Source organism: Amblyomma maculatum, chromosome 2 (genome assembly GCF_055883805.1).
Source record: "Amblyomma maculatum isolate TAMU_Amacu chromosome 2, ASM5588380v1, whole genome shotgun sequence".
Lineage (NCBI taxonomy): Eukaryota > Metazoa > Arthropoda > Arachnida > Ixodida > Ixodidae > Amblyomma > Amblyomma maculatum.
The window spans coordinates 183,289,428-183,316,759 of NC_139345.1; the positions used below are offsets into that span (position 1 = coordinate 183,289,428).

At 50.6% G+C, this 27,332-nt stretch overlaps 1 protein-coding gene across 1 annotated transcript in view; it reads left to right on the top strand.

Annotated features, from left to right (window-relative positions):
• LOC146200574 (glypican-5-like) overlaps window positions 1-27,332 on the top strand; it is a 116,405-nt gene that overhangs the window by 55,810 nt on the left and 33,263 nt on the right. The window contains exon 3 of the mRNA XM_084592397.1: window positions 8,248-8,415. Within this exon, the coding sequence (XP_084448523.1) occupies window positions 8,248-8,415 (168 nt within the window). The remainder of the gene's footprint in view (window positions 1-8,247; window positions 8,416-27,332) is intronic.

Below are 27,332 nucleotides of genomic sequence, written 5' to 3' on the forward strand. Positions count from 1 at the left end.
TTTAACGTGCGAAGGCGGTGCCGCACAGGTTGCTCTTTTGCATAATGACTGAACAACGTCCTCGTCTTCTAGCTGCGCTGCGGCGATGAAAGCGCCGGCGCGTTGCTGTGAAGCGGCTGCACAAGCAGGCAAGATTTTGCTCGAGGTAGTTGGCTCCGGATTATGGCTTCCGCAATGAAAATAACACGCGAGCGATTGGGCGCCTGTGACACGCCACGACGTATGCGCACTACGGGGCGTGCATATAATGTTCTTCAAATAAACTAATAAGACAGTGCACCAAAGTCGAACGTCCCCCCCCCCCCCCCCCCCCCCCCCCCTTCGTTACAAACATCTAGCTCATGCTCCCGATCTGCTCGCCATTGCCAAGGGCTCGTGTGCTGTTTTTCATACTGCGTGCTTCGTCCCGTTACACGCTATCAGCGTCAAATGAGGTAATTAGATCGATTAGTCGTTTTCGGTGCACCCTTGAGGACTGCTTTGCCGCAAGCTTTTCCAGCGAACGGGAGCCAAAAGCGTTCCGTCTGTTACCGCGTCGTCGACCTGCGCGCTAAACGCTCAGGAGCGGTTGCTGGGTCGGCTAGAGTTTGAGAAGGCACGCTTGGTTGGCGCACGGGCACTGGTGGTGGCCCCTCGCGTCACGGTTCAAGGCGAGCGCCGACTCGGTTCCGCTCTGGCTGCCGAAGGTTTGCTTTCCACGCTAGCGCCCATTACTCGCTGTGCACGAGCAGTGTTTTTATGTCTTATCGGAGACCACGCCTCGTTATGCTCACGTAGAAATATAAAACACAGAGGGGGAAACCAGTCGAGTCACCTTGGCGCTTGTGAACCGCCCACACATCATCCGTGTCACGGTCGGTGGGGTGCCGTACAGTGGGTAAAGAGGCAAACGCATAAAGCGGCTGTTCACCGCCACATTGACGACGCTAGCACTGGGCGCTCCGTTTTTCTTTGTTTTTCTTTTTTTTCTTTCTTTTTTTTTTTTTTTTTTCAATTTGCCGCTCCAAGGTTATAGCCCGGTTGTACAGAACTAGAATACTCCGGTGATGCGCTCTTTGTGAAGCCCGGCATGCTGACGTGGTGAACATGCTCCCGCTGTACCAGCATACGCTGTGCCGTACTCCGCGTGAAATCAAGATCTGCAGATCGTCGCCTATCCTAGCCGGCAGTTTTCCGCTCAGAAGAATGATTAATTAGTGGTCTAATTAGTCAGCTTTTCATTTACTGGCTCGAGGAACGAAATGTCCGTGGAAAAGTTGTAGATCGTCCCGAAAAACGGCTATCTTCGGTTCTTTTGTCATATCAGTAATCTGGTCATATTTGGCGGCAGCACATGCAGAAGCTGGGACAATGTTTAAAACCACGCGGTTTATCCCGAGTACGGCATGAGCTGGACTCGGTCGCCAGAAGCGTCACATAAGGCGCTGCGTGGCTCGCGCTCCTGACGAAGCCTGTTTGGAGGTCTGTTTCTGCGTCTTTATAATTGTTTCTTTACAAACGTTTTACCACATGTTAGTGTTCAGCTTGGACAGGAAAGTGCAGAGGCTCTTGGTTCACTGAAGTGGCGCAGGTTGGCAGATCGTAATCAGCCCAGCACCAGCACCACCACCAGAAGCCGCGCGTGCAGTGCGCTTGGCCACATTGCTCCTACTCGCAATGAGGATGCTGGCGACAGTGCGTGTCCCACGCGGCTGTCTGCGCCGCTCAGCTGGAGCGGGATCATCGGCCCCGCTGTGCGCGCATGCGCTTTGCGGAGCCGCCGCGCTGGGCGAACAGTATCACCGCCCGCCGCGCCGCAGCACCAGTGTAGGAACAAAGTATTAAAACTGAAAGCGATCAATTTCCGACGGCGCAGCTGCCTGTGCATCGGCAGAGTCCCTTCCCCGTCTCTCGACCGGGGTCGCGAGATCTGAGTTGCGCGCATGTGCGGATCCATTCATATCGAGTGTCGAGTCTTTCAGCAGCGTTGCGAGTTGCCGCCTCAGCGCGGGTGTACATAAGCTACACGGCACTGGCGGCTGCTACTCGCCGTTTTTATCTCTCTTTGCGACATACAGCTTGTCGGATTGCGAGCCCGAGAATGGAAACAATAATATCAGGCGCATCGGCTGCCCATTGATCTCTCAGAGCTTTTCTGGAGGTGGCGAGGAGTACGCCTGCGTTCCAGTATAGAAACATCGGCAATTATTAAGGCGGAAGCCTTGAATGGCTCATACTGTCGACGTTCGTTCGTCCGGTCACACTATAGCTGTCAATCAAATAACGTCATCACCCGAAACCTAAACTAACGTCATCAGAAAAAAGAGAAAAATCCGGTCTCCACCGGAAATCGAACCTCCAACCATCGGATCCCCAGCCGAGCACCAACTACTCCACGTCCGTTTTCTTTTCTTTATTTTCTGTTAACAATGAAATTTACAGCGGGGCCCGTGATCGTGAAACGCACATTGTAATTCTGCTTGTCTACAGTGAGTACGATAGTAACGGTGACAATGACGCTGCAATTAGTGATAATGGCAAAGATGACATTAGCAATGATAATGACGGTGCATTTAGTTGATAACGATAGAAAACGGGATGCACCGTGTACACCAGCAACGCTCAGGCTTTCGCATTTCTGCAGTGTAGATTCCACAGCGCTCTCCGCATTTTTATTCAACTGCTTCATCTCCCGCAGTGATGGTTGCTTTCGGTAGAACATACTTCCGGCTTATTCCAAGTGCATCTGCTCAGGCAGTGTTCCATTAAAAAAAAATTCCGGGAGTAGCAGCAGTATGGTTATTTTATTATATATCCAAAAGGAAGGACATAATATTTTTCTCAGCCCTGGTATCTGCTGTCTGATATCTGAAGCACCTGAACCGAGGCGGCGGAAATAAAGGGATAGCGAAGAGAAGGCAGAGGAAATCAAAGAGGTGAGCCATAGGGAGAAAGGACAGGGTAGGTAAAAATAAAAAGAAAGATGTACACTATGGCACAATATGGGAGTCCAATTTACGGGATTGGGGCGCGGTTCACCAGTGAGCTTTACATAAATTTAGGAAAACTGTCGCATAGCTGGTCTCTTGGCAGAACGCGAAGCCGAGCTCGGCGAGTGACCGGTACTCATTTCCTGGCGAACAAGTGGGCTTCACAACATGATGTGTTTGCCTAGCAGCGAAGAGTGCACGCAAATGTGCAGGAGGTGGCACCTGGGGTAGTTTGTATGCCCACATTCCGACATTTTGAGATGGCTTTGTTGTCCGTTTACTGTTCAAGTGTTATCGATTAGCACAGGAAGCCCATTCTCAGAAGAAGAAATCTAGTTTGGGCAAATAATCCATTCGCTGTTTCGGCCAAGTACACGCCAGCATGTGACGATTGTGGCGGTGGCGGTAAACGGGTCCATTTAATCGATGATTCGAGCGTGTGTCACGCAGGCCGTGACATTTGTTTCGTGGTTGTCGATGCTGTCATGCAGCCGTAAAGGCCGTGCTATGCCGTAAGAGGGGAAACCGGAGACGCTGATAGATGAATTATCGACTTAATTCTAAATTTCCCGCCATGCGCGTTGCACCCAGTAAGCAGCACAACAGGCCCGCACTGTTCAAAAATATTTCGTTTCAATTGGCGCTTCCATAACAGCGTCCTTCCTACAGATAGGCGCGCACTCCTGTGATGAGGGACGTACTGAGAACGAAGTTTCAGTGTGGCGCGCGTTTTAAAGAATCCAGGGACAAATTGAGTGCTGAACATAAACGGAATGGAGGCGCGGTCTGGAACACTATAGCGAAACTGTCTAGAGGACGTTTTTACATTGGGCACCCGATGACCTTGAGGAGTGGACTGAATGAAACTCGCTATGAATGGAGCAGAGACTTAAGACGGCTCCCGGAACAACACGCGCGTCGCCCGGTGCAGCATCGTCGTTCCTCGCGCATCGGCCCTCGGCGAAGCGTCGCCGTGCGCATGGTGCTGTGCGCAGACGCTCGGCCGGCCCGATCGGCAACAGCTGTTCCCGTCTGGCCCCGTTCGGTCGCTCGGGCGCAGCCGCGCAGACTGGGCGGCTCGGCGAGAACTACAGGGCGAAACTAGACAAGCAAAACAAAACAAAAAAACGAAAACAAAGAAGGAAAAAAAAGTGGGCGGCAGAAAACGAAGGCCGCTTGTTTCGCCGGCGCTTTATTTCGCGCCCGCACTAGCTCGCGAGCGCAGGAGGAAAAATAAAAATGCAAAGGGAATACATGAAAGGCCGAGATATTACACATGTGCGTCGTGAATGGCGTTCGAAATCGGTGCTCGTAGCGGTGTGCGGCGTTGTGGAATCCCGGGTGTTTTAACGGTGCCCAAATAATAACGAGGGCCTCGATGCGCCCTCACTCGGGGAACCCTAGTAACGAAGCGACGCGCATCAAAGCTCCAGGATCCGTCTGCCGAGCAGGGGACGCGGTTTCTGAGAGTTTCTCGAAGGACGGCCTAGCATCATTTTACAACATTACTAATCACTTTAAGCTTGAAAACGAGGATATTTCCCCCTCCAGACAAAGCCTTAGATGAGGAGCAGGAGATCCACCCGGAGCCAACCCCAGGCGCGATCATTTATGACTCCCCGAATGTGCACTATGCGGTGAAATAGCCACTTATGATCACGTATTGTGGAATTGTAAAGGGGAGCCGCCGCCGCAATCTCGAATACAAGTTCCTACTCTCGAGCAGAGGGAGGCCGTGTAAGTCAGCTCAGACCTCGGAATTAAAACCCGGCTCATTGAATGGGGTACTCGGGTCGCTGTCAGCCGTGGTCACCTAGCGCGGACCATCTGCATTCTGCCTTTTCTGACAAATAAAATGGTATGCAATCCAATCGATGCGCCGTCGCGCTTTTCGTGCTGCACTCGGTGGGTCGCTGTCCAGCGCTGCCACCGAAAAAACCAAACCGACAGTGGTGACGGGGCTGTCTTGCTTCGTCACTCTTCTGCGCTGCGTTTTTACTGCAAGGCGGCGCAGTGTGGGGGCTGCTTAAACGAGGGCGGCTCCTTGTTCGATGTGCGTGTAGAATGACGCCCCGAAAACCTTATAATTGGGCTTGTGCCGTCACATCCACTGGAGACGCTCCTACGTTTGCTTATTTGGCGGAACATGAGTGCGGCCAACGTCTAACGTCTGGATTATAATGAGCCAGTAGTTCACTATAGTCTCAATTGAATTGGGCCGTGTGTGCCGACGACTGCACGTTCACACGCCGGGGACATCTAGTGAACACAAAAACAGGTGTTCCGATGTGCACTTGTCGCGTGCCTCTGTGGCGTTCGTTTGTACCTGGAGATATTTTTGTTTATTTTTTTAATAGTATAGAGACCAGAAACTGAAGCACATCTGGCCAAAGGCTGGAGACCGGTACGCTAGGCGTGCTCTCCGAGCCGCCAGGTGCCGCTTCGGCAGTTGTGCCCCGAGGGGTACGCGTCTCGTTTCTGGTCGTCCGCTGACGTTCGCATCAGTCGCTACAGCCTTTGTTTTTCGGCATGATTAGTCGAAAGGTTGAAGCGTTACTTCGTCTGTATACACTGGCAGCGCTGAAAGAAACCATGGATATATGTACCCCAAATAACGGGAACTCTCGTGTCGCCATGGGAAGCGTTCGTGTTGAATGTGTAAGGATCGAAGCACCTCCGTCCGCTTGCACATTTAGAAACAATGCGGAGAGTAGATGCGGCAAAAAAAAAAAAAATAGTTGTGGTTTAACTCTGGTTAACCCTAGTTGAATTGCGATAGCAACGGCGGAAGCTTCTTTTGCCTGCTACATTATCCCCCTACCACGCCCTATCAGTTTAAGGTGCTACATTATTGGGGACCCTTAAGTTCATCCCTTAAGAGTATGACGCGAGAGTGTAGGTTACCAGTCGCCTTCTTCTGCTCCTCCTCCTCCTCCTCCTCTTCCTGCGCCTCGGCTGTTCAAGGTCAAGCATGACCTCCGCCGGGACCACGCGACGGCTCGAAACCTTGCCCAGTATTGCTATCGCAATAATAAAAACGTGTCCGCCGAGTGAACGTATTTCTTCCTGCTGTGCACATTGGAGACAAGGAGGAGCCACGCTTACGCGCTGGTCTCTGCTTTTTCCCCTGTTCGCTTGGACAATGTGCAAGTGGGCGGTTAACAACAACAACAACAACAACAACAACAACAACAACAACAACAACAATAATAATAATAATAATAATAATAATAATAATAATAATAATAATAATAATAATAATAATAATAATAATAATAATAAATCTTTATTTAATGTGCGCAGGAACAACCATGTGGTCTTCGTGCTGCAGCACAAGTAAAAAAAAAAATGAAAATGCACAAACAAGTTTTACACGCACAGAGAGAACACAAAAGAAGAAATAAATAACACATGAAATGAAACTGAGACGAAAAGTGTCACGGAAATAAAGAAATCAATGAGTAGCATGTCTTATATACACAGTGAGAGAATTGTTGAGCACATCACAAAAAAAAAAGAAAAAAAAGAAAACGAAAGGTAGATAGAAAAAACAACAACAAATAACTGACATTGATTATAGTAATATAGAAATATATATAAAATAAACAACCACTCTAGGCGCAACAAGTGCGCGGTACTTAAAAGACAGGTTAGAAATACAGGAAAATACAATAAAGAAAAAGATTGGAACGCGGGACAGTAAGATTCAAATATAAAGTTTAAGTTTAAACTTAAAATATAAATAAGAAACGGATAAAAAGCAGTGCAAGATACAGACAGCATTGAACAGGAGAAAAAGCAAAACTTTTAGTAAATACAATATTTTAGGCTAGAAAGTGGGAGTTATATGTGATAAAGTACTATTTAGAATACCACGCTACGAACATCCAATATAAATGAGCAGAGCGAGTTTTGGAAGATGTCAAGGTGAGGACGAAAAGAGTTAAATAACCACTGCATTCTGTCCAGAGGGAATGCGCAGTACGATGTACTCTAAGAGCTGAGGGCACATAATGTGTCCATGAAGGAGTTTGTAAAGAAAAATGATATCGACTCTGATACGACGGCAGTGAAGAGAAGGAAGTTTTAGTTGGGTGCTCCTGGTGGAGCGAGAGGAGGAAGTTACGCAAGGAAAGCGATAATGAAATATCCGTAAATTTTTTTTTTTTTTTGTACTCTGTCAACCTTGTTCAAATTCGATTTGCAAATGCCATTCCAAACAACCGACGCGTACTCCAAAAGCGGCAAGCATATGGACAGGTAGAATTTTAAGAACGGAAGTGGAGTACGGAACTCTCTCGAAAGTCTGCAAACGAATCCGAGTGTGCGCATAGCCCGCTGAGCAATGCGTTTAGTATGAGAGGAGAAGCTGAAGGTGCGGTCAAAAAGTACAAGGTCATTAATTTAATCAACCCTGTCCAACAGCACAAAATTCACAGAATAATGGTAGAGAAAGCTGTGTTTTACGAGTAAATGAGACAACCCTAGTTTTGGAAGAATTGAGGGTGAGTCGATTCTTCGCACACCAATCAGAAAAAGCAGATATGTCCGATTGCAATAACAAGCAATCTTGAAAAGAATGTATTACCTAGAATATTTTTATATCATCAGCATAAATGAATAACAATAGCCGTGGTTTAACCCCCGTAAAACCGCTAAATCATTGCGGAGGCTTGTGTAGTTCGAAAGGCAAAAATGAACGCAAATATCTAAGGTCAAAGGTGTTTTTCACCGTAGTGTACAATGTCCACCTAGGTGACCCTGGGTGGGAAAGGAAGTACCAGATATGGTTTACTTGGCCTTTTGCAAATAGTTGCTGCGCTAAGTTTCGCAAAGGACACCCTCAGGTTTCGCCAAAGTTTCATGATCGGATTTGACCTTGTCGGGTAGTGCTTCTGAACAGTTGATCAATGATTTGTACGAAAGGCGCCCCGCACTCATGGACGTCTCGCTTCTGATTCGGCACCTCGCTTTTACTATAATGCGTCTGAGTTGCCCACCGATAAGTATAGCGCCTTTTCAGTTTTGCGAAAGCATGGCTTCATTTTTACATGTTTGAGCTATCCACCGACACAATATCGTGGCTAATTTTCTTGCTCGTGATAAGAGGGCTGAGTGCGTGCATTCACGCAGTTATTTCGTCCGTGTTCATGGGAAAACGCAGATTTTAATAATAAATCTATGTTGTCGTTGTGCGCGTGCAGGGCAGCCTCTGATGGCGCTCCGCCTTCTCACGATATATATTCCTGTGCTGAGCCTTCTCTCCCTCTGTGTGCAGGCGAGACCCTGACGCTGTGTCCGCTGGCGTCATCGTCCAGCACGTGCTGCACGCGCGAGACCGAGCGGAGGCTGCGCGAGGCCTCCTGGGACCACTTCCGCTTCCGGCTAAGGGACGCCACAGCGCCACTGCGACGCTTCCTCGACGACACCGTGGTGCTCTTCCGCGGTGAGTGTCGCCCTCATCGAATTGTGGGTGGTCACAATCGATACGTTAGCCCGTTCTAACGTTTCCTGCTTCCATAGAGGGATCTGCTGCTTCCTTCTCTCCTGCTGCATACGTGTTTCGCACTCTGGTAATAGATGCTGTCAAGTAACCCCGTCGTCCTGTGCCTAAAGCCATGGCGTTTACATATTGGTCCGATTCCTCGATGATGGATGTATCCGTGTGGTTAAGCTAGGCTATAGCTAGGCTAATGATTTATCGAAGGTGGTTACGAAGATTCCAAGATAACAAATCTTGCTAGAAATGCTTGCACACAACGAGCTCGCGGCAAGCGGTATGGGTGAAAACTCCTTTTTTGTTTTCTCTTTTCTGTCGGACATCGCGCTAATTACGAGTTGCTGGGCTAAAGCGTCCGCGCTTGGGAAACTAATGAGGGCTTCTGGGCAGTCTGGTGCCATGATGAAAGATTGCTCGCGGTTATAAAAGCGCTGCCTTCATTATTTTCTCTTGCGCTAGCGCAACTGGGCACAGTAATAACCGCTGCTGTTACGTTTTGCTGTTCTTTTGCTGCGCCAGTTACACCGGTTGCAGTTACGACCGAGTCGCCTTCCTTGATCGCCCGGTGAAACGGACACACGTGCATGGTCGTGCAGGTGTAGAGCCCGGTGTGGCGGGAGCCAATTGGGAACGACCATAGTGTCTCGTATCGTAAGGGGGTTTGGTGAGACATTGCACATGTATCCATGGTGAATTCTTTGTTTAGTTTTGAAAATCATGTCCAGGCAATTAAATTGGCAGGTAAAAGTTTACTGCGGTCTCTTATTGGGATATGAATAGCATTGGCTAATTTCTGAGCGGCGAAGGTACTCAAAAAGCGCCGAAGCGCCCAGGCTCGGCAAAAGAAGTGCGGGCTCGAACCGTTTCATCGCCCGCTGGTGCAGCAATGCCAATGTGGAAATTTCAGGTTGTTTCGAACGGAGGTGTTAGCTAGCTTTTTAGGTGACCCTCTAATATTTCCTCTAAGCTTAAGGGAAATCATTAGATTCGGCAGAGGAAAACCCGGTAGTCATGCAGGCATTGCAAAGCAGGGTGTAGGCGAGCCATATGTGAAAGTACTGGAATGTATCTATAGCGGCTGCACAGCAACCGAGGTTCTGCATAAAGAAGGTAATAAAATTGCCATAAGAAAAGGAGACACGATCTCCTGAGTACTATTTACAGCTTGCTTAGAGGATGTATTCAGAGACTTGGAATGGGAGCAGTTAAGGATAAGGGTTGATGGAGAATAACTCGGTAACCGGCGACTCGCAGATGACACTGTCTTGTTAAGGAACTCAGGGGATGAATTGCAAAGAATAATTGATGGCCTAGACACGAAAAGCAGGAATATAGGCCTAAATTAGTATGCAGAAGACTAACGTAATGCTCAACAGCCTCGGTAAGTAACGGCTGTTTACAATAAGTAGCGAAACACTGGTAGCGGTAGGCGAATATGTCTACTTAGGACCAACCGTAACGCAGATCAGCACCATGAAAGTTTGGTTTAGTTTATGGGGTTTAACGTCCCAAAGTAACTCAGGTTATGAGCGACGTCGTAGTAGAGGGCTCCAGAAATCTCCGCCACCTGGGGTTCTTTAACGTGCACTGACATCGTATAGAACACGGGCACCTTGCTTTTCGCCTCCATCTAAAAGCGGCCGCCGCGGCCGGGATTTGATCCCGCATCCTTTGATACAGCAGTCGAGCGCCTTAACCACTGCGCCACCGCGGCGGCCTTGAAAGTGAAATAACTAGTAAAATATTAAGATGGAATGCTTTGACAAGTGCTCATAGATTCTGACTAGCATGTTATCGGTATCGCTCAAGAGTAAAATATCCAACAGTTGCATCTTACCTGTACTCACCTATGGGTCTGAAACGGGGGGTGCTAGCGAAAATGGTTTTAAGTTGAGGACAACAGATTGCTATGAAACGAAAAGTGGTAGGTGTAACATTAAGAGATAAGAAGCGTGCAGATTGGGTCAGAGAAGTAACCCGAGTTAATGACGTTCCGGCGGAAATCAAAAAGAAATGGACGTAAGCAGGGCATCTACTGCGAAACGAGGGTAACCGATGGTCGCTTAGGGCAACAAACTGGATTCCAAGGGAAAGAAAGCGTAGCAGAGGGCGGCAGAAAGTTGGATGGGCGGCTGAGGTTAAGAAGTTCGCAGGGGTCAAGTAGATGCCGCTAGCACAGGACGGGGTTAATTAGAGCAACATGGGAAAGGCCTTCGCCCTGCAGTGGGTACAGTCCGACTGATGTTGATGACTGACGAGAGCAAGCAAAATCCGATGGTAATTATTTATAAATAATCATTGGAATCATTGTGCGCTTTAAAATACTATGGTGGAATTTAACACTGGATAGCTGCTGGCGAGAGCAGGTTTAAGGTAATAGCTTAGATAATTAATTAGGAACTTTTTATTAGTGCGATTCATCATCATCATCATCATCAGTCGGACTCTACCCACGGCAGGGCGAAGACCTCTCCCACATTACTACAACTAACCTGGACATGTGTTAGCTACATCTACTCATAACTTTCAACCTTAACCGCCCACCTGACATTCTGCCGCCCCCTGCTTGAGTGTAGGTGTAATTGAGTGTAGATGTGAACAGTTACTTTCTCATATTCGCACCGTGTTTCCCAGCGTATATTTCGGCACTAGAAGAACGCCGCATGAAAGGTGGGGCAAAGCTGGACTGCCGAGGATGCGCGATCAAAGAGCGTGCGTTGTGGGGCGTATACTGTGCGCCAGCCGGGAAAAGTAACAAGGCCGGCTCCTTGACCGCCGGGTTCCCGCCTGTTTGCTCCAATCGGGGCCGCTTAAGTGCGTCACTCTGCTCGCTCATAATCCAACTTCCGCGTGGGGCAATGCCAGTTTACCCGGACGATGGCGCTGTCTTCATCTTCACCCCCTCGCTGGGGTCTCGGAAAGGCGGCAGTCCGTCAGGCAACGCGGCTGCCGCCTGCGCACCGTGGGATCGAGTCTTTGGCCGTCGCGGGATGTCGGAATTAAGATAACACGGCCGCCGGTCGCTGCTGCTGCCTCTGTCCGTCGGCCCGGCTGACAAAACGAAGGCAGGACAAACAGAGAGAAAGAGGTGGTCGGCCGACTCCCCGCCAGCGCAGCAGCAGCAGAAGGGACGGCCGACAAATCAAGGAACTCTTCGGCACGCGGCAGGGAAGAGAAGGAGAGATTACGTCGCCTGCCGTTTTCTTCTTTTTCCCCACCTGCTCTTTGGATGTGCGGAAGAGAATGAAAGAAGGCGGCACAGGAGCGCCCTCCGTGTGCGAATGTCGCTGCTGGGCGCTTTGCGCGGCCAGAACTGCATTCCACAGATTCTGAGCGATCGCCTCTTAATCCCGGTCTCACCCGTTTATATAGTTAAGCCACCGCGGTCGGCGACCCCTTTAGACTACGAGGTGGCCCAAGAGGCGGTCGTGCCGGTAACTTTTTCCCCCTTCTTTTTAAGTCTGGGCCCCAGCATGGCGCAGTCATTGTGGAAACCAGTAAAGAGAAGGAGGAAGGGGTCCGTCCTAGCATATGCCTTAATTTTGTCGTGACAGTCCAAGCTGGGTTGCGGATCATCACCAGCCAAACCACGCCCACTCCTGGGCCTCCGTCACTAATGAGATTACCGAGTGAATGGAAACCCTGCCGACCTTACAAACTTCATTTAAGGAAATGAGTGGTAGCAAATAGTTATAACTAGTTACTGTGCAAAGTTGGTGCGCTCTTAACAACAGCGCGCATCTTCTCCGCTGTCTAGCTAGTCTTTCTTTAGCTATAGTGCCTAGAATATACTTGCACTATACTTTAGCGCTGTAGAACTTCACACTTATTAAGGTAATAGATTATTTCGCACTACCCTCCCACCAGGTGACGGTGTCTGGGAGCCACGTCCGCGCAGGGTAGCGCGGTTGATTAAAAAGTCGTGAGAAATGACCGCTCGTTGGCTTCCCGGAATAGGATGGAAGGTCGATAGTCGCCCTGGAAAATTGAAAAAAAAAAAAAAAAAAAGAGAATAAATGTTAATACGGAACAGGCATACGCTACTTAATTGAACGCCGGTCTGGTATTTTTTTTTTTGTTTATTTTGATTCCAGCTGTTCGGTATACATTTTTTTGGCCCGTTCTATCATCTTTCCACTCTTTTCCGCAGCTGACTGCCGCTTCTGAACAAGCCACCTTTCAGGTCACATTAGCTTGCGTAGCGCTGCTTTTGCGCGTAGGCGCTGCTCCCGTGTTAAATGAAACGGTGCACTAAGCCGATCTGGGGCAAGGAAATGTTGCGCAGCACTGGTACAATCCACTTTCTACTACACCGAAGACGAGAGGGGTTACTGCGCGCTTACGCCATGCGAGCACATTGTGTCTGAAATAAGGTTAACGATCGAGAAGCTATCAAACGGATGCGTATACTGCACGGTGTCACCATTTTTACTACACGCGCGGAGTGCTGGTTTCAGATTTGCCAGTTGCCATGGCCACACTGTGAGCGAGGAAGAGAAATGAGCAGAGAATGAGGGAAGACAACCGATGGGTTCCCGGAAACGGCAAGCATATAATTAAGGGGTTTATGGGGTTTAACGTCCCAAAGCGACAGAGACGCCGTAGTGGAGGACTCCGGAAATTTCGACCACCTGTGGTTCTTTAACGTGCACTGACGCCTTGCTTTCGCGTCCATCGAAAAGCGGCCGCCGAGGCCGGGATTCTATCCCTCATCCCGGCAACAGTAGTCGAGGGCCTTAACCACTGCACTACCTCGCGACGGGGCTGCGCGACCTGTGCATTTGCAGCTAGCGCAATGCTGGAGCACTTTTGCCGTGCACTAGTTGTGTTGACGGGGTGAAGTCCAGCTGGAGTTGCCTCTGTGGTCGCGGCGTGTGACGCACTGAGCTTATTCCGCGAGCGGCATCAAGGCGCATCGACCCCTCCTCTTTCCTGCTGTGCGGGGCTCATTTGCGTGGGAAGCGGCGGCCTGTCCGCGTGTAAAAGGCGCGCCGTCCTGTTGCGCGGACTCTATACTTTCCGCGAGCAAAACAAAAGCGCCCTCTGCTGGCGTCAGGTGCGCTTTAGTCCATTGTTTCCGCCCGAATACGCCCTGCTGCAGACACGTGACTGCATAGATATATCGTTCTGCCCCGGCAGGTGTAGTCCACTGCTGCGGCCATTTTCGTGCCACCCCAACACGGAACAGACGTGCCGCGACTGTCCAGCTTGTGCGGAATGGAATTTACGAAGCTGACTGCTTTTTGTGGAGACGGACTTACTGCTGCAGTTTTTTGAAGGCCTTCGGGGTATAGGTGCGTTGCAGAGGAAAGCGCTCGGACAGTCTAGTGCAAGGTGGCATACATGGCGTGTCAGGGAAATCAGCCGCTAATTTTCAAATATGCGCTTTTTGAGAGGCACCCCTTCGCGGTGGTGCAGCCGTTGTTGTAGTTGGGGCTGTATAGGAAGAAAGAAAAGAAAATGCACGGGCCAGCTACTGGCTCTGTAGCTGAGCCACATCCGCTGCCTCGTGCAGACAGAAGAGAAGATAGAGAAGCAAGAAAAGGAAGAGGGAGAGAAAGACGCAACAACAGCCGTCGTCCATCACTGAAACAGTGGCGGGTGCAATGACGCCGTACAACAGAAAAATTCGGTGGCAGGCTAGCCCCCGCCGCAAGCGGCGGTGATCTACCTGCCCCAGCCCCATCAGTGGAGTACCATATGTGGTGCAGCGGTAAGACGCTCGACTATGTTCGATCTCGACCCTGGTTCGATCTCGACCAACGGCGGCTGCGTTTCGATGGAGGCGAAACGAAGAGGCGTCGTGTGCTGTGCGATGTCGGCGCACGTTAAAGATCCCCAGGTGGTCGAAATTACTCCGAAGCCCTCCACTACGGCTCCTCTTTGTCTCTTTACACTTTCACTCCCACCTTGCACCCTTTCCTTACGGCGCGGTTCAGGTGCCCACAGAAACAAGTGTGACATATACTGTGCCTTTTCCTTCCTGTGAACCAATTATTATTGTTATTATTATGATTATTATTATTATTACTATTATTATTGATGTTGTTGTTGTTGAGATATGAAGACGGATTCTGCACCATTGTTGGCGGGCACCAGAAATCACACGAATAAATACTAGCTGGTTAACTAATTACTGATAACTAACTTTTTAAGCCTAAATATAGGCGTCTAGTTACAGGCTTACAGCCGACCATCAACAATAGCCATCCGGTTTCCAGAATTTTGAAAGCGGAATGATCACCGGCGATTCTCTATGTCCGAACGAGTTACATCTCGAGCCGCCGAAAGATGCGCGCTTTCAAAAGCCATCAATCAATTGCGCAGTGAAGGTGACTTGGCGCCACCCGCGCTGCATCACCCGCGCGTCTTTCGGCTCGAGGTGCCAACTTGTTCAGCCATACAGAACTGACGGTAATCTTCGTCCTTTCGAAATTCTCAAAACTCGTATGGCTACCACCTGATAGTTGACTGCAAGTCAAATTGTTTGCTTTGGCTTATGGGGTTTAGCGTCCAAAAACGACCCAGGATACACCGTTTTGGAAGGCTCCGGAAATTTCGACCAGCGGTGGTCCGTTAACGTGCACTGACATCGCACACCACTTTGACGCTTTTATTTTCGTCTCCATCGAAAAGCGGCCGCCGCAGCCGGGATTCGATCTCAAAGGCCTTCATAATTTATTTTTACTCATTGATGATTTAAGTGATTTAATTTTAGCTAGACGCCTACATATAATGCTTCAGAAGTGAGTTAACTAGCTTACCGCTTAACGTAATTCATGTTTTCTGATGTCCTCGAACGCTGGTACTATCGTGCACTGCAGAAGCATCTGCAGTGCACGCATCTGGAGAAACCTATTGTTAAATATTATTGTCGGGCTTCCTTGAAATACCTGATATAAGCACCCGCGAACATGCCTATCGCAGCACTTTGGTTGTGCCGTTGGCCTGCGTGGACATGCATGAGCTATGGAAGTCTGATTGCTTGATGCGTGCAAAAGTTCCAGGCTTGGCCAGTCTTTTTTTGGCCGGGCATTCCGTGGCCGCAGGCCAGTTTCCGTACAGTTTGCAGGCGCGCGTGTGGTCGACCGACCGTGTGTTTCTGTAAGTGCCGGCGGGAATGCATTTTCCCAGTTCACCGCGCACCCGTTCCCGACGAGGAGTCGCGCAAAACTGATCGATAGCGTTATGTTTTACGGGGCCCGGCTGTTTCTTATAGAGATGAGCCTTTGTCACAACGCTGGGTAAACACTCTGGCGCTCGTTATCTTGTTGCTCAGACCATGCATGGCACAGAAGGGCACGCTGGTAATCCCCGATGGACCGACTAGTTCCGACGTTCCCTCGTGCGGTTCTTCGTCTGGTCGCAAGTTTCGGCGGGGCATTCTCACGGAACGTCCTGTCGGCGCGGCTTGCGTGCCTTCGGAGATATGCCACCGTGCGACCAACTGCCTTTGTTGCATATGCGAGCACGCATTTGAACAGTCGAGCTGACCCAGAGTCAGATGTGCTGGGCTTAGCGAGGAGGAAGAGCCTGTCGTTGCCGTCGTGAGCACTGCGAGGCACGGCTCGTAAGGGGAGAAGCTGGGTAGGGCCTTACGCAGTCTGGGAGGTTGATGCACGCACCAATTTCCGCGCTCCTTTTTTGGCTGTAATTGCCGTTTTTTTAATGGCTGTGAGAAGAAATGTTCACACTCGTTTTCTCGCTGGTCACTGTTTATTCATTCACAGCTGCAGTCTAAGCGGTACATAAACTTTGTCGTCCTGCGTTTTTATTTCGTTGTGTTTCACATCGCAACAATTGTCGGTGACAAATGTGTGATCGTCTCTTGTAGGCCTGGAAAGAAGTGCTGATTGACATCTGCGACAAAAGAACTGCGATGTTTTATTGTCTCACTTCCGGAAACCGGAGAAGGCTTCAATCATCGCACGCTTCCGGTCACGAGACCGATAAGTGCTGCTGCCGTGGCGCCGTTGCTCAGAGGCCGACCCATCTGTGGGCTCGGCCTCGTGTGTGTTGGCCGACGCAGTTTCCATACAACGAACATTGTAGTTTTGTTAGCTGAGGCGTCGAAAAATGGCGAAATAGAAATGAAGCACACAGACCGAGAGCGACCACAATAAGTTTATTTCAAGAAAGCTAGAAGACAGGCCGCTAGCGCATAAATTTTTTCGAAAGGCGGGCCACTTAGTTGCAGCCCTCGGGTTGTAACAACGCGACACGGTGTTTTGCAAGGTGGGCAGCAGCGTCCCCGCTGCTGGCGGTGTGCCGTGACGAAATGGCCTTTAGCTCCGTTTGACACTCATCTTCGGCCTTATGCTGTTCCAGTATGCTAGCCGGACTGCCTCGGGTCACACGCAGTGCACGTTTAGCTGGCTGTGTGCCGCGTTGCGTAATTCGCGAGTTGATGAGGTGCGGGACTTCGTTGTAGGCGCTGGGTTTATTTTATCCCCCAGGAAATAAAAAAATAAAAAAAAAACACAAGAGAGGACCGTGAACGAATGTGAGCTTGGCACGGAAGCGGACCCTGTACGAACGAAGCGTGGACGAAACTCAAATAAACAAAAGACGAGACTCGCCCATGACTTGAATGGCCACCATCAATTCTCACTGTCGGCCTGCTCGAAACGGCGTGGAAGCCGTCCACGGCCAACCACATATCCTCGCTTTAAAAAAGAAATATAGCCGGCAAGCGCAGCATCCTTGCGGCACCTGACCCACGATAACCCGGCCTGGAAAAGAGCTGTTGCGCTCTATGGATTAGCGGTCATGGCACATCGAAGCACCGCCATCCGAGCCGTATAGCAGCCTATCTACAATATATTAAACTGTTGGCAAGCGCTCCGTTCCTGTGGAAGTGCCCTTTATGCATAGCTCGCAGCTGTAATAACCAGTTCGCTGCAGGCTGGCTCCGTCATCGTAGGTGTCAGGGAATCGTATCGTTCCTGGCGCGAGACACGCCGGCCGCAGACATTAGCGTATATCGTCGCTGAACACCGGCCAGCGGGTGTCTCTCGTTGCTCGCTTCTTGGCCCACGGGTGGGATTCGGCGCCGACCCCGCGGGCTGAGCTTCCAGACGTGCTGGCGTCCGGCCAGCCAGCATCGTCGTCGTCGTCGGCTTTTTCCAGCGACCCAACTTTAGCCCCGTCCCTTCCTCGCGGGTCCATGGCCGCGCGCCGGCTTTCTTTCGCTCGCTTATTCGAAGCCGTTTTTCTTTCCACTCCGGCGTTTCTTTCCGGCTCGAAGGTTCGTTTGTTTGGCCGCGAAGAGGCTGCAGCTCTGCTGTCGAGGAATGCGTGCGCGTTATGGCTTCCGCGTCATCGCCTCTGCTTCTTTTCAGGCTCTTCGCTTTCTGCCTTCGGCGACGTCGTCGTCTTCGCCTCGCGCGTTTTTTTTTTTTTCTTCCTCTCCCAGATGCCATTCCGTTCCAGCTTCGTCACGCCGTGGTTGCGGCCCACGGTGCTAAAGCCTCGCGCCCACGCCTTTCCGACCGGTTAGGGAGCACGGGTTCCCCAGGCATGAAATGCCTGGCAGGTCCGTGACGCAATATGTTACCTCACAGAACGACGGTATTTTCGTTTTTAAAATCCCCGTACGAACGGAGTCGCTTTACCTCGATGCGAATCGGCCGTCTTCGGTTCGCTTCATTATCGGTGAGAAAGTTGCTTCATCCGGGTTTGCTATCTGCCCGCTCACGCCGCTTCAGCACAAGGTGCGCAAGGATCGCTTCGGGACATGCTCACGCGTACTGGCTGCAAGGAAACCGGGATGTGCACCAGCCTCCCGATCCCATTCCAAGGGCGAATCAAACTCCAGGATGCCCTTATACGGAAGGTGAAGTCGTATACTATCGCGCGCGAAACAGGTCTTTTTTGGTTTCGAGAAATCATCTGATATAGGCGAGTTAAGAATGCCACGCTCACATATATATAGAACCGCGCTTAAGCTGGCGTTCGAAGACCGTAATATCAGCTTCAGTGTTTGGGAAATAATGCAACGTCTCACTCTGACGTTATTCAATCGTCTTGCGGACGCTGGGCATGCAGCTTGACGAACGCTTCGAAGGTATAAACCATTGCGATATGTTTGATGTGGAGGCTATAAATTCTATCATCGCAAGTTCTGTTGCGATTTGGGGTCGAGCAGGCCGACAACCAAGAGGTATGACAGCATCCCCCCCCCCGTGGTAGCCAAAATAACGACTTGCCTGAAGCACTGAGATTGCGCGATGATCTTAGGTACATCTGCTTGTAGCAGCGGTTTTCGTCCGGCCGCTGAACCGGGTGTCATATCTTGATAGGGATTAGGTCTCCCTCGAGCTGGTCTAAAAAACCGGCCTGGCTTTGCGCCACGCGTTGCGTGAAAGAAAGAATGAATGCAAAAAATGCAAAAGAGAAGCAAAACCGGAAGAACGAACGATACGAGGCCCTGCAAGCGGACAGCTTTTTCTGAAGAATTTATTCGACCTTCCTTCTACGTCTTTCTATCGTTCACTATTGACCCGATTTTGCTTGCTTTCTGGCTCTGCCCCGGCCACACTGCCGCTGCTCACGTGGGCCACTGACTAAAAGCATGCCAAAGTGAAGTTTATCATTCAAGGTACACGCTTGTAGACCGAGCCATGTAGCGTCCAATCTGGCTGTTAGATTTGTTTGAGAGGTTCCACTGGTTCGCAAAAAGCACGAACACACAAAAACTCACCTAGTGGGTGATGCCGTGTGTCTCACCAGTTTTCTCGCTAGCAGAGGAAGTGTGATCACGTATAGCTTCACACATCGGCTTGGGTCACAGTAAATCGTAGATGATCACTCAGTTGCTAAGCCCGCTATGAAAGGGGCAAATTCTCTTCTTCCGAAGGACGTATTCATGATTGAATACTCATCGTGCGGGCTTTGCGATTGCCTCTGTACCCTTTCGATAAGCATACAGCATGAGTACACAGCTTGTTTGAAGCCGCTGTTGTCGAAGGAAGGAGTGCGAGATCCTCGAGTCCGCTTTCCGGAAGCATATGGGTAACCTGTGAAATTAGATTTGGCATCCGATTCTTTAACGTCTATTGTCTAGTATGATTTCGGTGCTGAAGGGCGTTCTCCAGAATGGAATGGTCTTCTGCGAATTGCGGACTTTCGAAGCCCAGCTACTTGAAGCTCCTTACTGTCGGAGCTTCCTGCTGATTGCACGCGAGACTCAAATTCAGCGGACAAGGATTGCGAGGCTAGCGAACTTCTAAACTGAGCTCACTGCACTTGAAGGTGAGACTGATCTCCGGTTGCAGTACCAAACAGATGAGAACACTCCCGGTTGTTTCGGATGTGGGCCGTAAGAATGCGATGGAAGTATATTTCGGGGTGATTTGCCGCATTCCAAGTGTTGTCCAACCGTGCATTTGCGCAAACAATGTCTGGTTTCACGTATCCTGTAAGCCGCGCATGGTCGGCTGTACTTGGTGGCGGCAACGGTTGTGGGAGGTTAAGGGTTTACTAAAGCGGTTGCACCGAATAATTCGAGAGATGAGGTGGCATCTGTCCCCGCTGTTGAACGAGGTTTCCCGAAATCATGTGGTGTGTTTTTATCAGCGTTTCCTTCCTGCTACGCAAGCGCATCAGGTACACTCGTGAGCGTAGCGTCGTACTCGGCTGGTGCAGTGTGTTTTGGTCATAGCTGCCCGAGCGCTTCCAGCGAAAACCCTTACCGCTGGCTAAGACAGCTGGGCAGTTCTCTTGAAAACACTCCCAAACAGCACGGTAGCTCTGGAGGTTTTTCCATCGGGAAAAACGTACGCATTGCCGTGCGCAAAGCAGCTTAGGATAATAGAAAGCAAGAAGGCCCAGTCAAGGTGTTCCTTCTGCGCGTGCTTTCCTGGAAGTTGCTATACCGTTAACTAGGTGAAAACGCTTTTCTATTGCCCTATCTTGGTGGCAGTGCTCGCATCTTTTGTGCCTAGAACAGAAGCGGTCGTTTTTCATTGATCATAAGGGCCTGGAGGAAAATGTAGCCTCAGAAAGTCTATGATAGGGAAATATAACTAAACGCTTTTCTTCTAGGCTACATTTTCCCGCTCGTCTCGCATTTGTTGCTCACGCTTGCCAGCGCAGCGCAGACAAAAGCAAAGAGAGCGCTGGAAGGCGCGTAAACAGCTGCTGCGTAGCCTCTGTCGGCTCACACTGCACTAGCGTCGTTGACTTTCCCCAAACGACTTTTCGACCGCACGGAATGCGGCTTCAGGGTGCGAGGCACAGGTGGGCAGCCGAGTCGTCCGGCTGTAATAACGGCAGCGCACGGTTCCGGTTTCTCCTTTTCGAAGCCGTCCATTACCCACCCGGCAGAGGCGCCTCCTCCCGCCACGCCCCGCTGTTCGGCGCCGAGACAACGGTCGCGCACTGCCTCACACCTGCGTGGAACCGAGGTCCGGCGTGCTTCGTGCTGCGGCTTACGGTGGCCACCTTGCACACGATACCTTGCGCCATAACTGTGCCCCCGAGATGACCTGCGTGTCACTACCATAGCCGCCAAACGGGATCTATCGAGCGCGATTCCCCGATGCCACAGTCACTGAACTCCTTGACATGCGATGCGGGGTCAGAGTGACACGTGGCTTTGAAGTTTCCTGTCTGTGCCTTCGCGCACTGCATCTGCTTGGGAGAGCTTTGCAGCAGACACTCCATGTCTGGCTTTTCCGTGCGCATCTCCATCACGTATGACGTCTAGCTGTTCGCATCACAGCCACGTGAACGCAGTCAGAGCGCCGCCAGGTAGATGGGGCAGCCGACCGGGCGACGAGGCAGCGACCCAGTAGCGATCGTTCTCGTAAACGACTCCTCGCGAGCGTAACCGGGCGAGACGTCGGTCCGGGCCAGATGTTCGGCGGCCGCCCCCTCCCCTTGTCGGCGGCGGTTCAAGGGCCCGGCGGGAATGCACGGCGACGACCACGGGAGCGGCAGCGGTGGTCGCGTAGGTGCGCGCGCTGTGCGGTCGTCCTTCGGGGTCCGGTTCCCGCGGCGGCCGCCAACTGGTTCCCGGTGCACACCGGCAGTCGAGGGAGGGGGCCGCGACAGTCCGTGGCGCCGCCGCGCCGGGCACCCGATAACGCCGCTTCCTTCTGCTGCTGTGACGACCACTGTGCATAGTTTATAGTAGTGGGCCCGAAGAGGGGCATAGCGACGGCCTTTGACCCCGATTCGGTTCCGGACTGGTGGCCGCAGTGCTGCTCAGCCAGGTGCTTGCAATTCCTCGAATGACGTTCCTTTGTTTGATTTCGAAGATGGGTCCAGTTGCAATAATAGTCGCACTAGAAAAAAAGCCATATAAGAGCCACATTTGTGGCCGCAAGACGCCTTCTGTTACGGCTCCCCTGTCTACCAGAGACACAGAGCTTTAAAGCACAGCTCGAGCACTTGCAGCGAAGATCCTATCTCAACCTGGTTGTGGTGGTAGTTGGTAGTAGAGATTATTAAAAATGCCCACAAAGAAAGGAAAAGAATGTTGTTGGTCGCCGCAGTTGCTAATATCTTAAGCAGCCCAGCTGCGGCCGGCGGAAAGAAAAGGGACAGCTATGGGAAGACGATAGCGAGATGAAGTGCAGAGGGGAGCGACGGCAAGAAAGAACAGGGGAAGGTTTGGACATTGTTTGAATTGTTGCATTGCTTCTCTGTTTTGTTGTGCGTCTATTTTGTATATTGTGTAGAACGAGAGAAAGAAGATGGCTACACGGTACGAAAAAGCACTGAACAAGGGTTGAGAGGAAGCCTCAGTTCGCAAGCCGAGCCAACATTTCGACAAGTGGCTCAGAAGACAAGCTCACTTGTCGAAACGTCGGCTTGGCTTGCGAACTGATGCTCCCTCTCAACACTTGTCCAGTGCGTTTTTCATATTTTTTATATTGTGTACTGTCCACCATGATATTGGCATTGAAGTATTCCAGTGTATACAGGTATAGCACCAAATTTCGGCATTCCATCTTTTAAAATACATTTCTCCTACAATAATGCTCTGACGGGCGCTGTTGAAACCTGCATTAATATATACTGTGCAGCTGTCGGCGTTAAAGCCACAAAGGCGCAATAACGTAAACATGGTGCGCGCCACCTTTATTAACGGCACTGGTCGGCCATTTGCCTTTCGTAGTGCTTCAACGGAGTATAGGTTAGGTTAGTTTTTTAGGGTGCTGTTTCACCGATTTATATGAGCTCAGCGTGGGTACTCGTTATGGGCCTGCTGGAACATAAGCGTCCACGTGCTCATGCATGGGTAGGTGCCACTCCTAATCCCCTTTGGCCTCAAGCTCTCCGCAAATAACAGTCGTTAAACGCGCTTAAACGATATTTGTTCTGATTGGTTTGTACTAACACTAAGTGTTAATGTCCATATTACGTGGTCTGTGACGTTAATGAGAATCAAGCACCTTTCAGTGTCAAAGGTCATTAGCAATGATCAAGTGGGCAGTTAGGCATGTGGCCATGCACCAGCTTCATAGCATAACACACTAGACGAGACTAATCGGTAAGCAGGCGAAGCCTCAGTGTGGACCGTGGCTCAGCTTCAAGGTCACCGCGATGGAACCAAACGTTCCCCGTGTTTGTAACCGGGTGATAAGCGATCTGTAACGAAGGTGTTTGAATTTGAGTGATAAATGCTTGCGGCGAAAGGCAAGGCATGGTAACTGTCTCAAAGTCGTTGTACCCGTTAACCATGCCGCAAGGAAAGTGATAAAGGAGGAAGTGTAAAAAAATTGATGCAGTTTAGCTTGTGGTTAAACCTGGAGTTACACGAGAGCTATCTGCATGGCTACACTAGGTTTGGCTTGAAAGTAAAGACATAGCTTTTGCACATAGTACTTTAATGTATGGTTTCAGCTGTATTTATGCTATAGGGGACACTTTTGACCACGAAAGTGCGATGAGGCGAAGGCGTCTGTTGCGCGCTGATCTCCACTACGGCACCGCTTTCTCTCTATTCCCACCTTCCTCCTCTCATTCGACGCTGATGCCTGCTGCTCTGCTTCTATGTGCTCTGTGGTGCGGCGTTCGAAGGAGTGCCAAATGCATGGCGCCACACGGACGCCTGGATCGAACGCCCGGCGGGGTCAACTTCGTATATGCGTGGACGGATGAACAACAAACTTTATTGTCCACCGTAAATGGAGCCCCTTACTCTCCACCCCCGGTACACAGGGACGGGAGCCTCCGCTACTAAAGGCTAACAAAGAGATTTGTCTCTTCGATGCTTCGGCCTGGTCATTATGACGTCACTTCCGGTTATTAGTATGGCCGGATGTGACGTCACATTCGATCTTGTCGTCACAATGCGATGACGTCATAACAACTAATTGTCATTACTCATGACTATTTAGTCATGACTAATTAGTACTGACTAGCCAGTCATTAGTACTGGTTAGTGACTAGTTAGCCACAAGTTGGCTGTGGTTTAGCTATGGTTAAACCTGGTAGAGTAGTGAGATATTAGCGGGTAGAGTGGAGTATAGGCTCAAGGTCAGTGCGACCACGGCCAAGGTGCGACCACGACGAAAGTGCGATCACGGCGAACAGGCGAAGAGGTTGGCATAGTGTATTCTCGCTACAAAAGGGCGGGAGCAGTAGAGTGCAGTGCAAGGCTCGTGAATAATTATACCGCCTGTTGTTCTTGAGTGGGTGCCGACACCACAGAGCGCAACATGGACACTTAGTCTGAGTGATGGGTAGGTGCTTGTGACGAGCGGACTGTCTTGAGGACGAGGCACCGGTGCGCACCACAGCCCATACTAAGGTTAAGACTGCTTCGAGCCGACGGTGGAGAGAAATTAAACGGAGATTGGAACCACACTCACCGTAATCGCGCGCTCCTGACAGGCCCTTGATGCAGGTTCGATTGAAGAGATAGAGAGAATAAATTTTATTGATACAATTTGATTACGCGGGTGGTTCACCCAAGTCCGGGAAACCATTGGCGAATACGGCCCTCCAGGCCTGACCGCACACGACGTTTGCACGCGGAACCACTTCAAACTTGGATTCTTTGTATTGAGGAACAAAACACCGCGAGAAATCTTCACCGCCAACGCTGCATTCCCCGTTCTGGTCGCATTTGCCGGCAGAAGGCTTCGGCGGAACTTAATCTTTTAGCTCCCCTGTAACAAGTGCGAATTCGGGCCGTAAGATATGACGCTAGTTGCTCTGTTGCGCAGAATCTTCTTTATTGGAATTAATGCGGGTTAATACTGGCTCGTAATGGAAAACGAACCTAATAGTCATAAATGTTTCAGAGTAACACAAATTTGACTTTGGCTGGTTTGACACGGTCATACACAGTAATAGAAAATAGTGTAGATGCTTGAAGGGCTTGTTGGTTCACGATTATAGAAAAAGGATAAGGGAAGATACAAGGACAGACAACACTCGTATCAGTGACTGCACGGAAACAGACATTTTCGTAGTGCTTCTCTTCTGTGCTACGTTTTCTTCTTCTTTCTTTTTTTTTATTTTTTTTTTATTTTTCAGAGAACAAATTGCGGGATACGGATTTGAGGCAAAAAATTTCTCTTCTGCGCTGTCGGACACAGACCTGTACCAGATGCAGGAGACAGGAAAGCAAATCGATGGTCTCATTTCTTCGTATCGGTGCCACAAGCCTCGCGTGGACCAAGCGGTGTCAGTTGATTGCACAGAAACTTTATGTTCCGAGACGGCAATACACCGGAAACATTTGGTTGTAGGTATCGCGTAAGTGGTGATCGTGCTCCGCGCTTATACGAGGAAGTGACGTCACGATCAGAGTAACGTTTTCTTCGTGGCCTGCTTCACCTGGAGCAGCCACCCAGTGAAATGAGACTGGACGAAACTCTGTCGAAACGACATATTCCAAAACAGGTGACCAGGCCTGTCATTGGTTACACCCCGCGCTCGCGACGTTCACGGTAGAGCCAGAGAAGGTGTTTCAGGTGTGTCCTATGGCTGCAACCACCCGTGTTACTCGCGGGCAGCGTTGGCACTCTGCCACGCATAACAACGCGCTGGATGGACCGGCGGTAGCTGGCGACGCGCTGAGCCGGAGAGATAAAGGGAAACCGGCTCGATGGTTGTAAATTAAAGTGTTTTCAACCGCAGACTCGTGCCCGCTTGCATTTGCTGCGCGGGCCGATGCCTTTGTGCCCCTCCCTGTCTGCTGCTGTTGTACTGAAGCGTTTAAAGACTCCGAGGTGCGTCGGGCAGCCCGCTCGCGCGAGACATCGACGCGAAATGTGAAAAAGAAAGGAGCTATAAAGGAGGAGGAGCAGAACGACCGTGAAAACGCGCTGCCCGCTTTTGGCTTGGCGACCAGTAGTTATACGACCGCATGGGAACCACATTTAGTGCAGAGTTTTTGGCCGTTCAGTGACACCGGCATGCCCGGTGGGCCTTCCTCGCGTAGGGCATCGAGAATTCGTGGAGAAGAGATGCGGCGGTCTTATCTCTGCCAGGCGGAAGATAAGAACCGGCCCGGCTGTAAATTAAAATATTTCGCGACTCGCCTGGTCGTCGTCCATCGGCTCGCTTCGCCTTGAAAGGAGAGCCTGGCGAGGTTTTGCGAAATCACTGGCTTCATCATTCGTTCCGACGCGTGCGCTGCCCCAGAGTGCGCATAATTGTCGCTACGCCGTGTTGCCTCGAAAGAAGCAATGACTCGCCTTTTTATCTGCTTGCTTCCATCATCAGTCGCTTCGTTGTATCCGTACGTTTCTCTCTACGTCTTCAGCGACGGCTGCAAGAGGCAGCTACGGCACTTTGTGACTGCACTGGCTGTCGAACACCAAATGCAATAATCTCGCTAAGCGAAAGTTGCACCTCTCACGAGAAAAACAACACAAGAAATCGATAGCTTTAACTATTCGCTGCACAGTTCGTTCGCGCGCACGCCTGCATCAAGAGGAAGACTTCGTCTTCGGGGACGGTAGCTTCTGCTCCACACGTTGTCACGTAACTTCGGGTCGTTATACCGGCGCACTGCTGGCGTAGCCTTTATTGAGGCGCACGTTTTAGCCACGCTTGCTCTCTATGGCCACCAAGTAACAGCGCGCGCCCACGCCTTGTAGGGCGATGAACGTATCATCAGGGTACCGCTTTGCTACTTCCAGGCGTAGACCACGGTGTTGTGGAAAAGCACAGATCCAGAGTCTCAAAGCTTTGCAAAATCATCTAACGCTTGTTCCGCCGCTCTGATTGGCTAAGCCGTTTCGTGAGGTCACAGCCACGTGACCTCGTGCGGGGGATTCAAAGCAAGTCAGGTGAGTCTCCCAGACGGGTCGTTCAGTTCGCCAAGCAACAGAGAGGGATGAAGCCTATGACTGACCACGGTCTCTTGTAGTGGTTTCACACACTAAAACGAACCTTCGGAGCGGATCTGAACTGAAGGGGGGGGGGGGGGGGGGGTAAACCTAGGTACACGAGTTCAGTAGCCGAACGTCTTTACCACTGAACCATCGTGGAGGGTGCTTTCGCTCGTTATAACCCGATTTAAGTATATGTTTAAGCCTCCTTTTGACGCACTGGCTCCCAGATGACTCTACATCATCATCATCATCATCAACCCGATTATACCCACTGCAGGGCGAAGGCCTCTCCCATATTTCTCCACTTAACCCGGTTCTGTGCTAGCTGCATCCACTTGACCCCTGCGAACTCTGACTCTACAAACAGGGTTAAACGCCGTGACTTCCCCGATCAAGTGCGCCGTTGTACCGGAGCTGGTCGAGAAGGCCACAGTTAAACCTCTGCCATTTGTCGCGGCAGCTCCCAGATGGCGCCACTTGTAAGCGGAAACTACAGAGCACCAGGCCCATAGCCACCGAATGTTTGTACTGTAAACCCGCGTTCGCACGATATTAGAATGC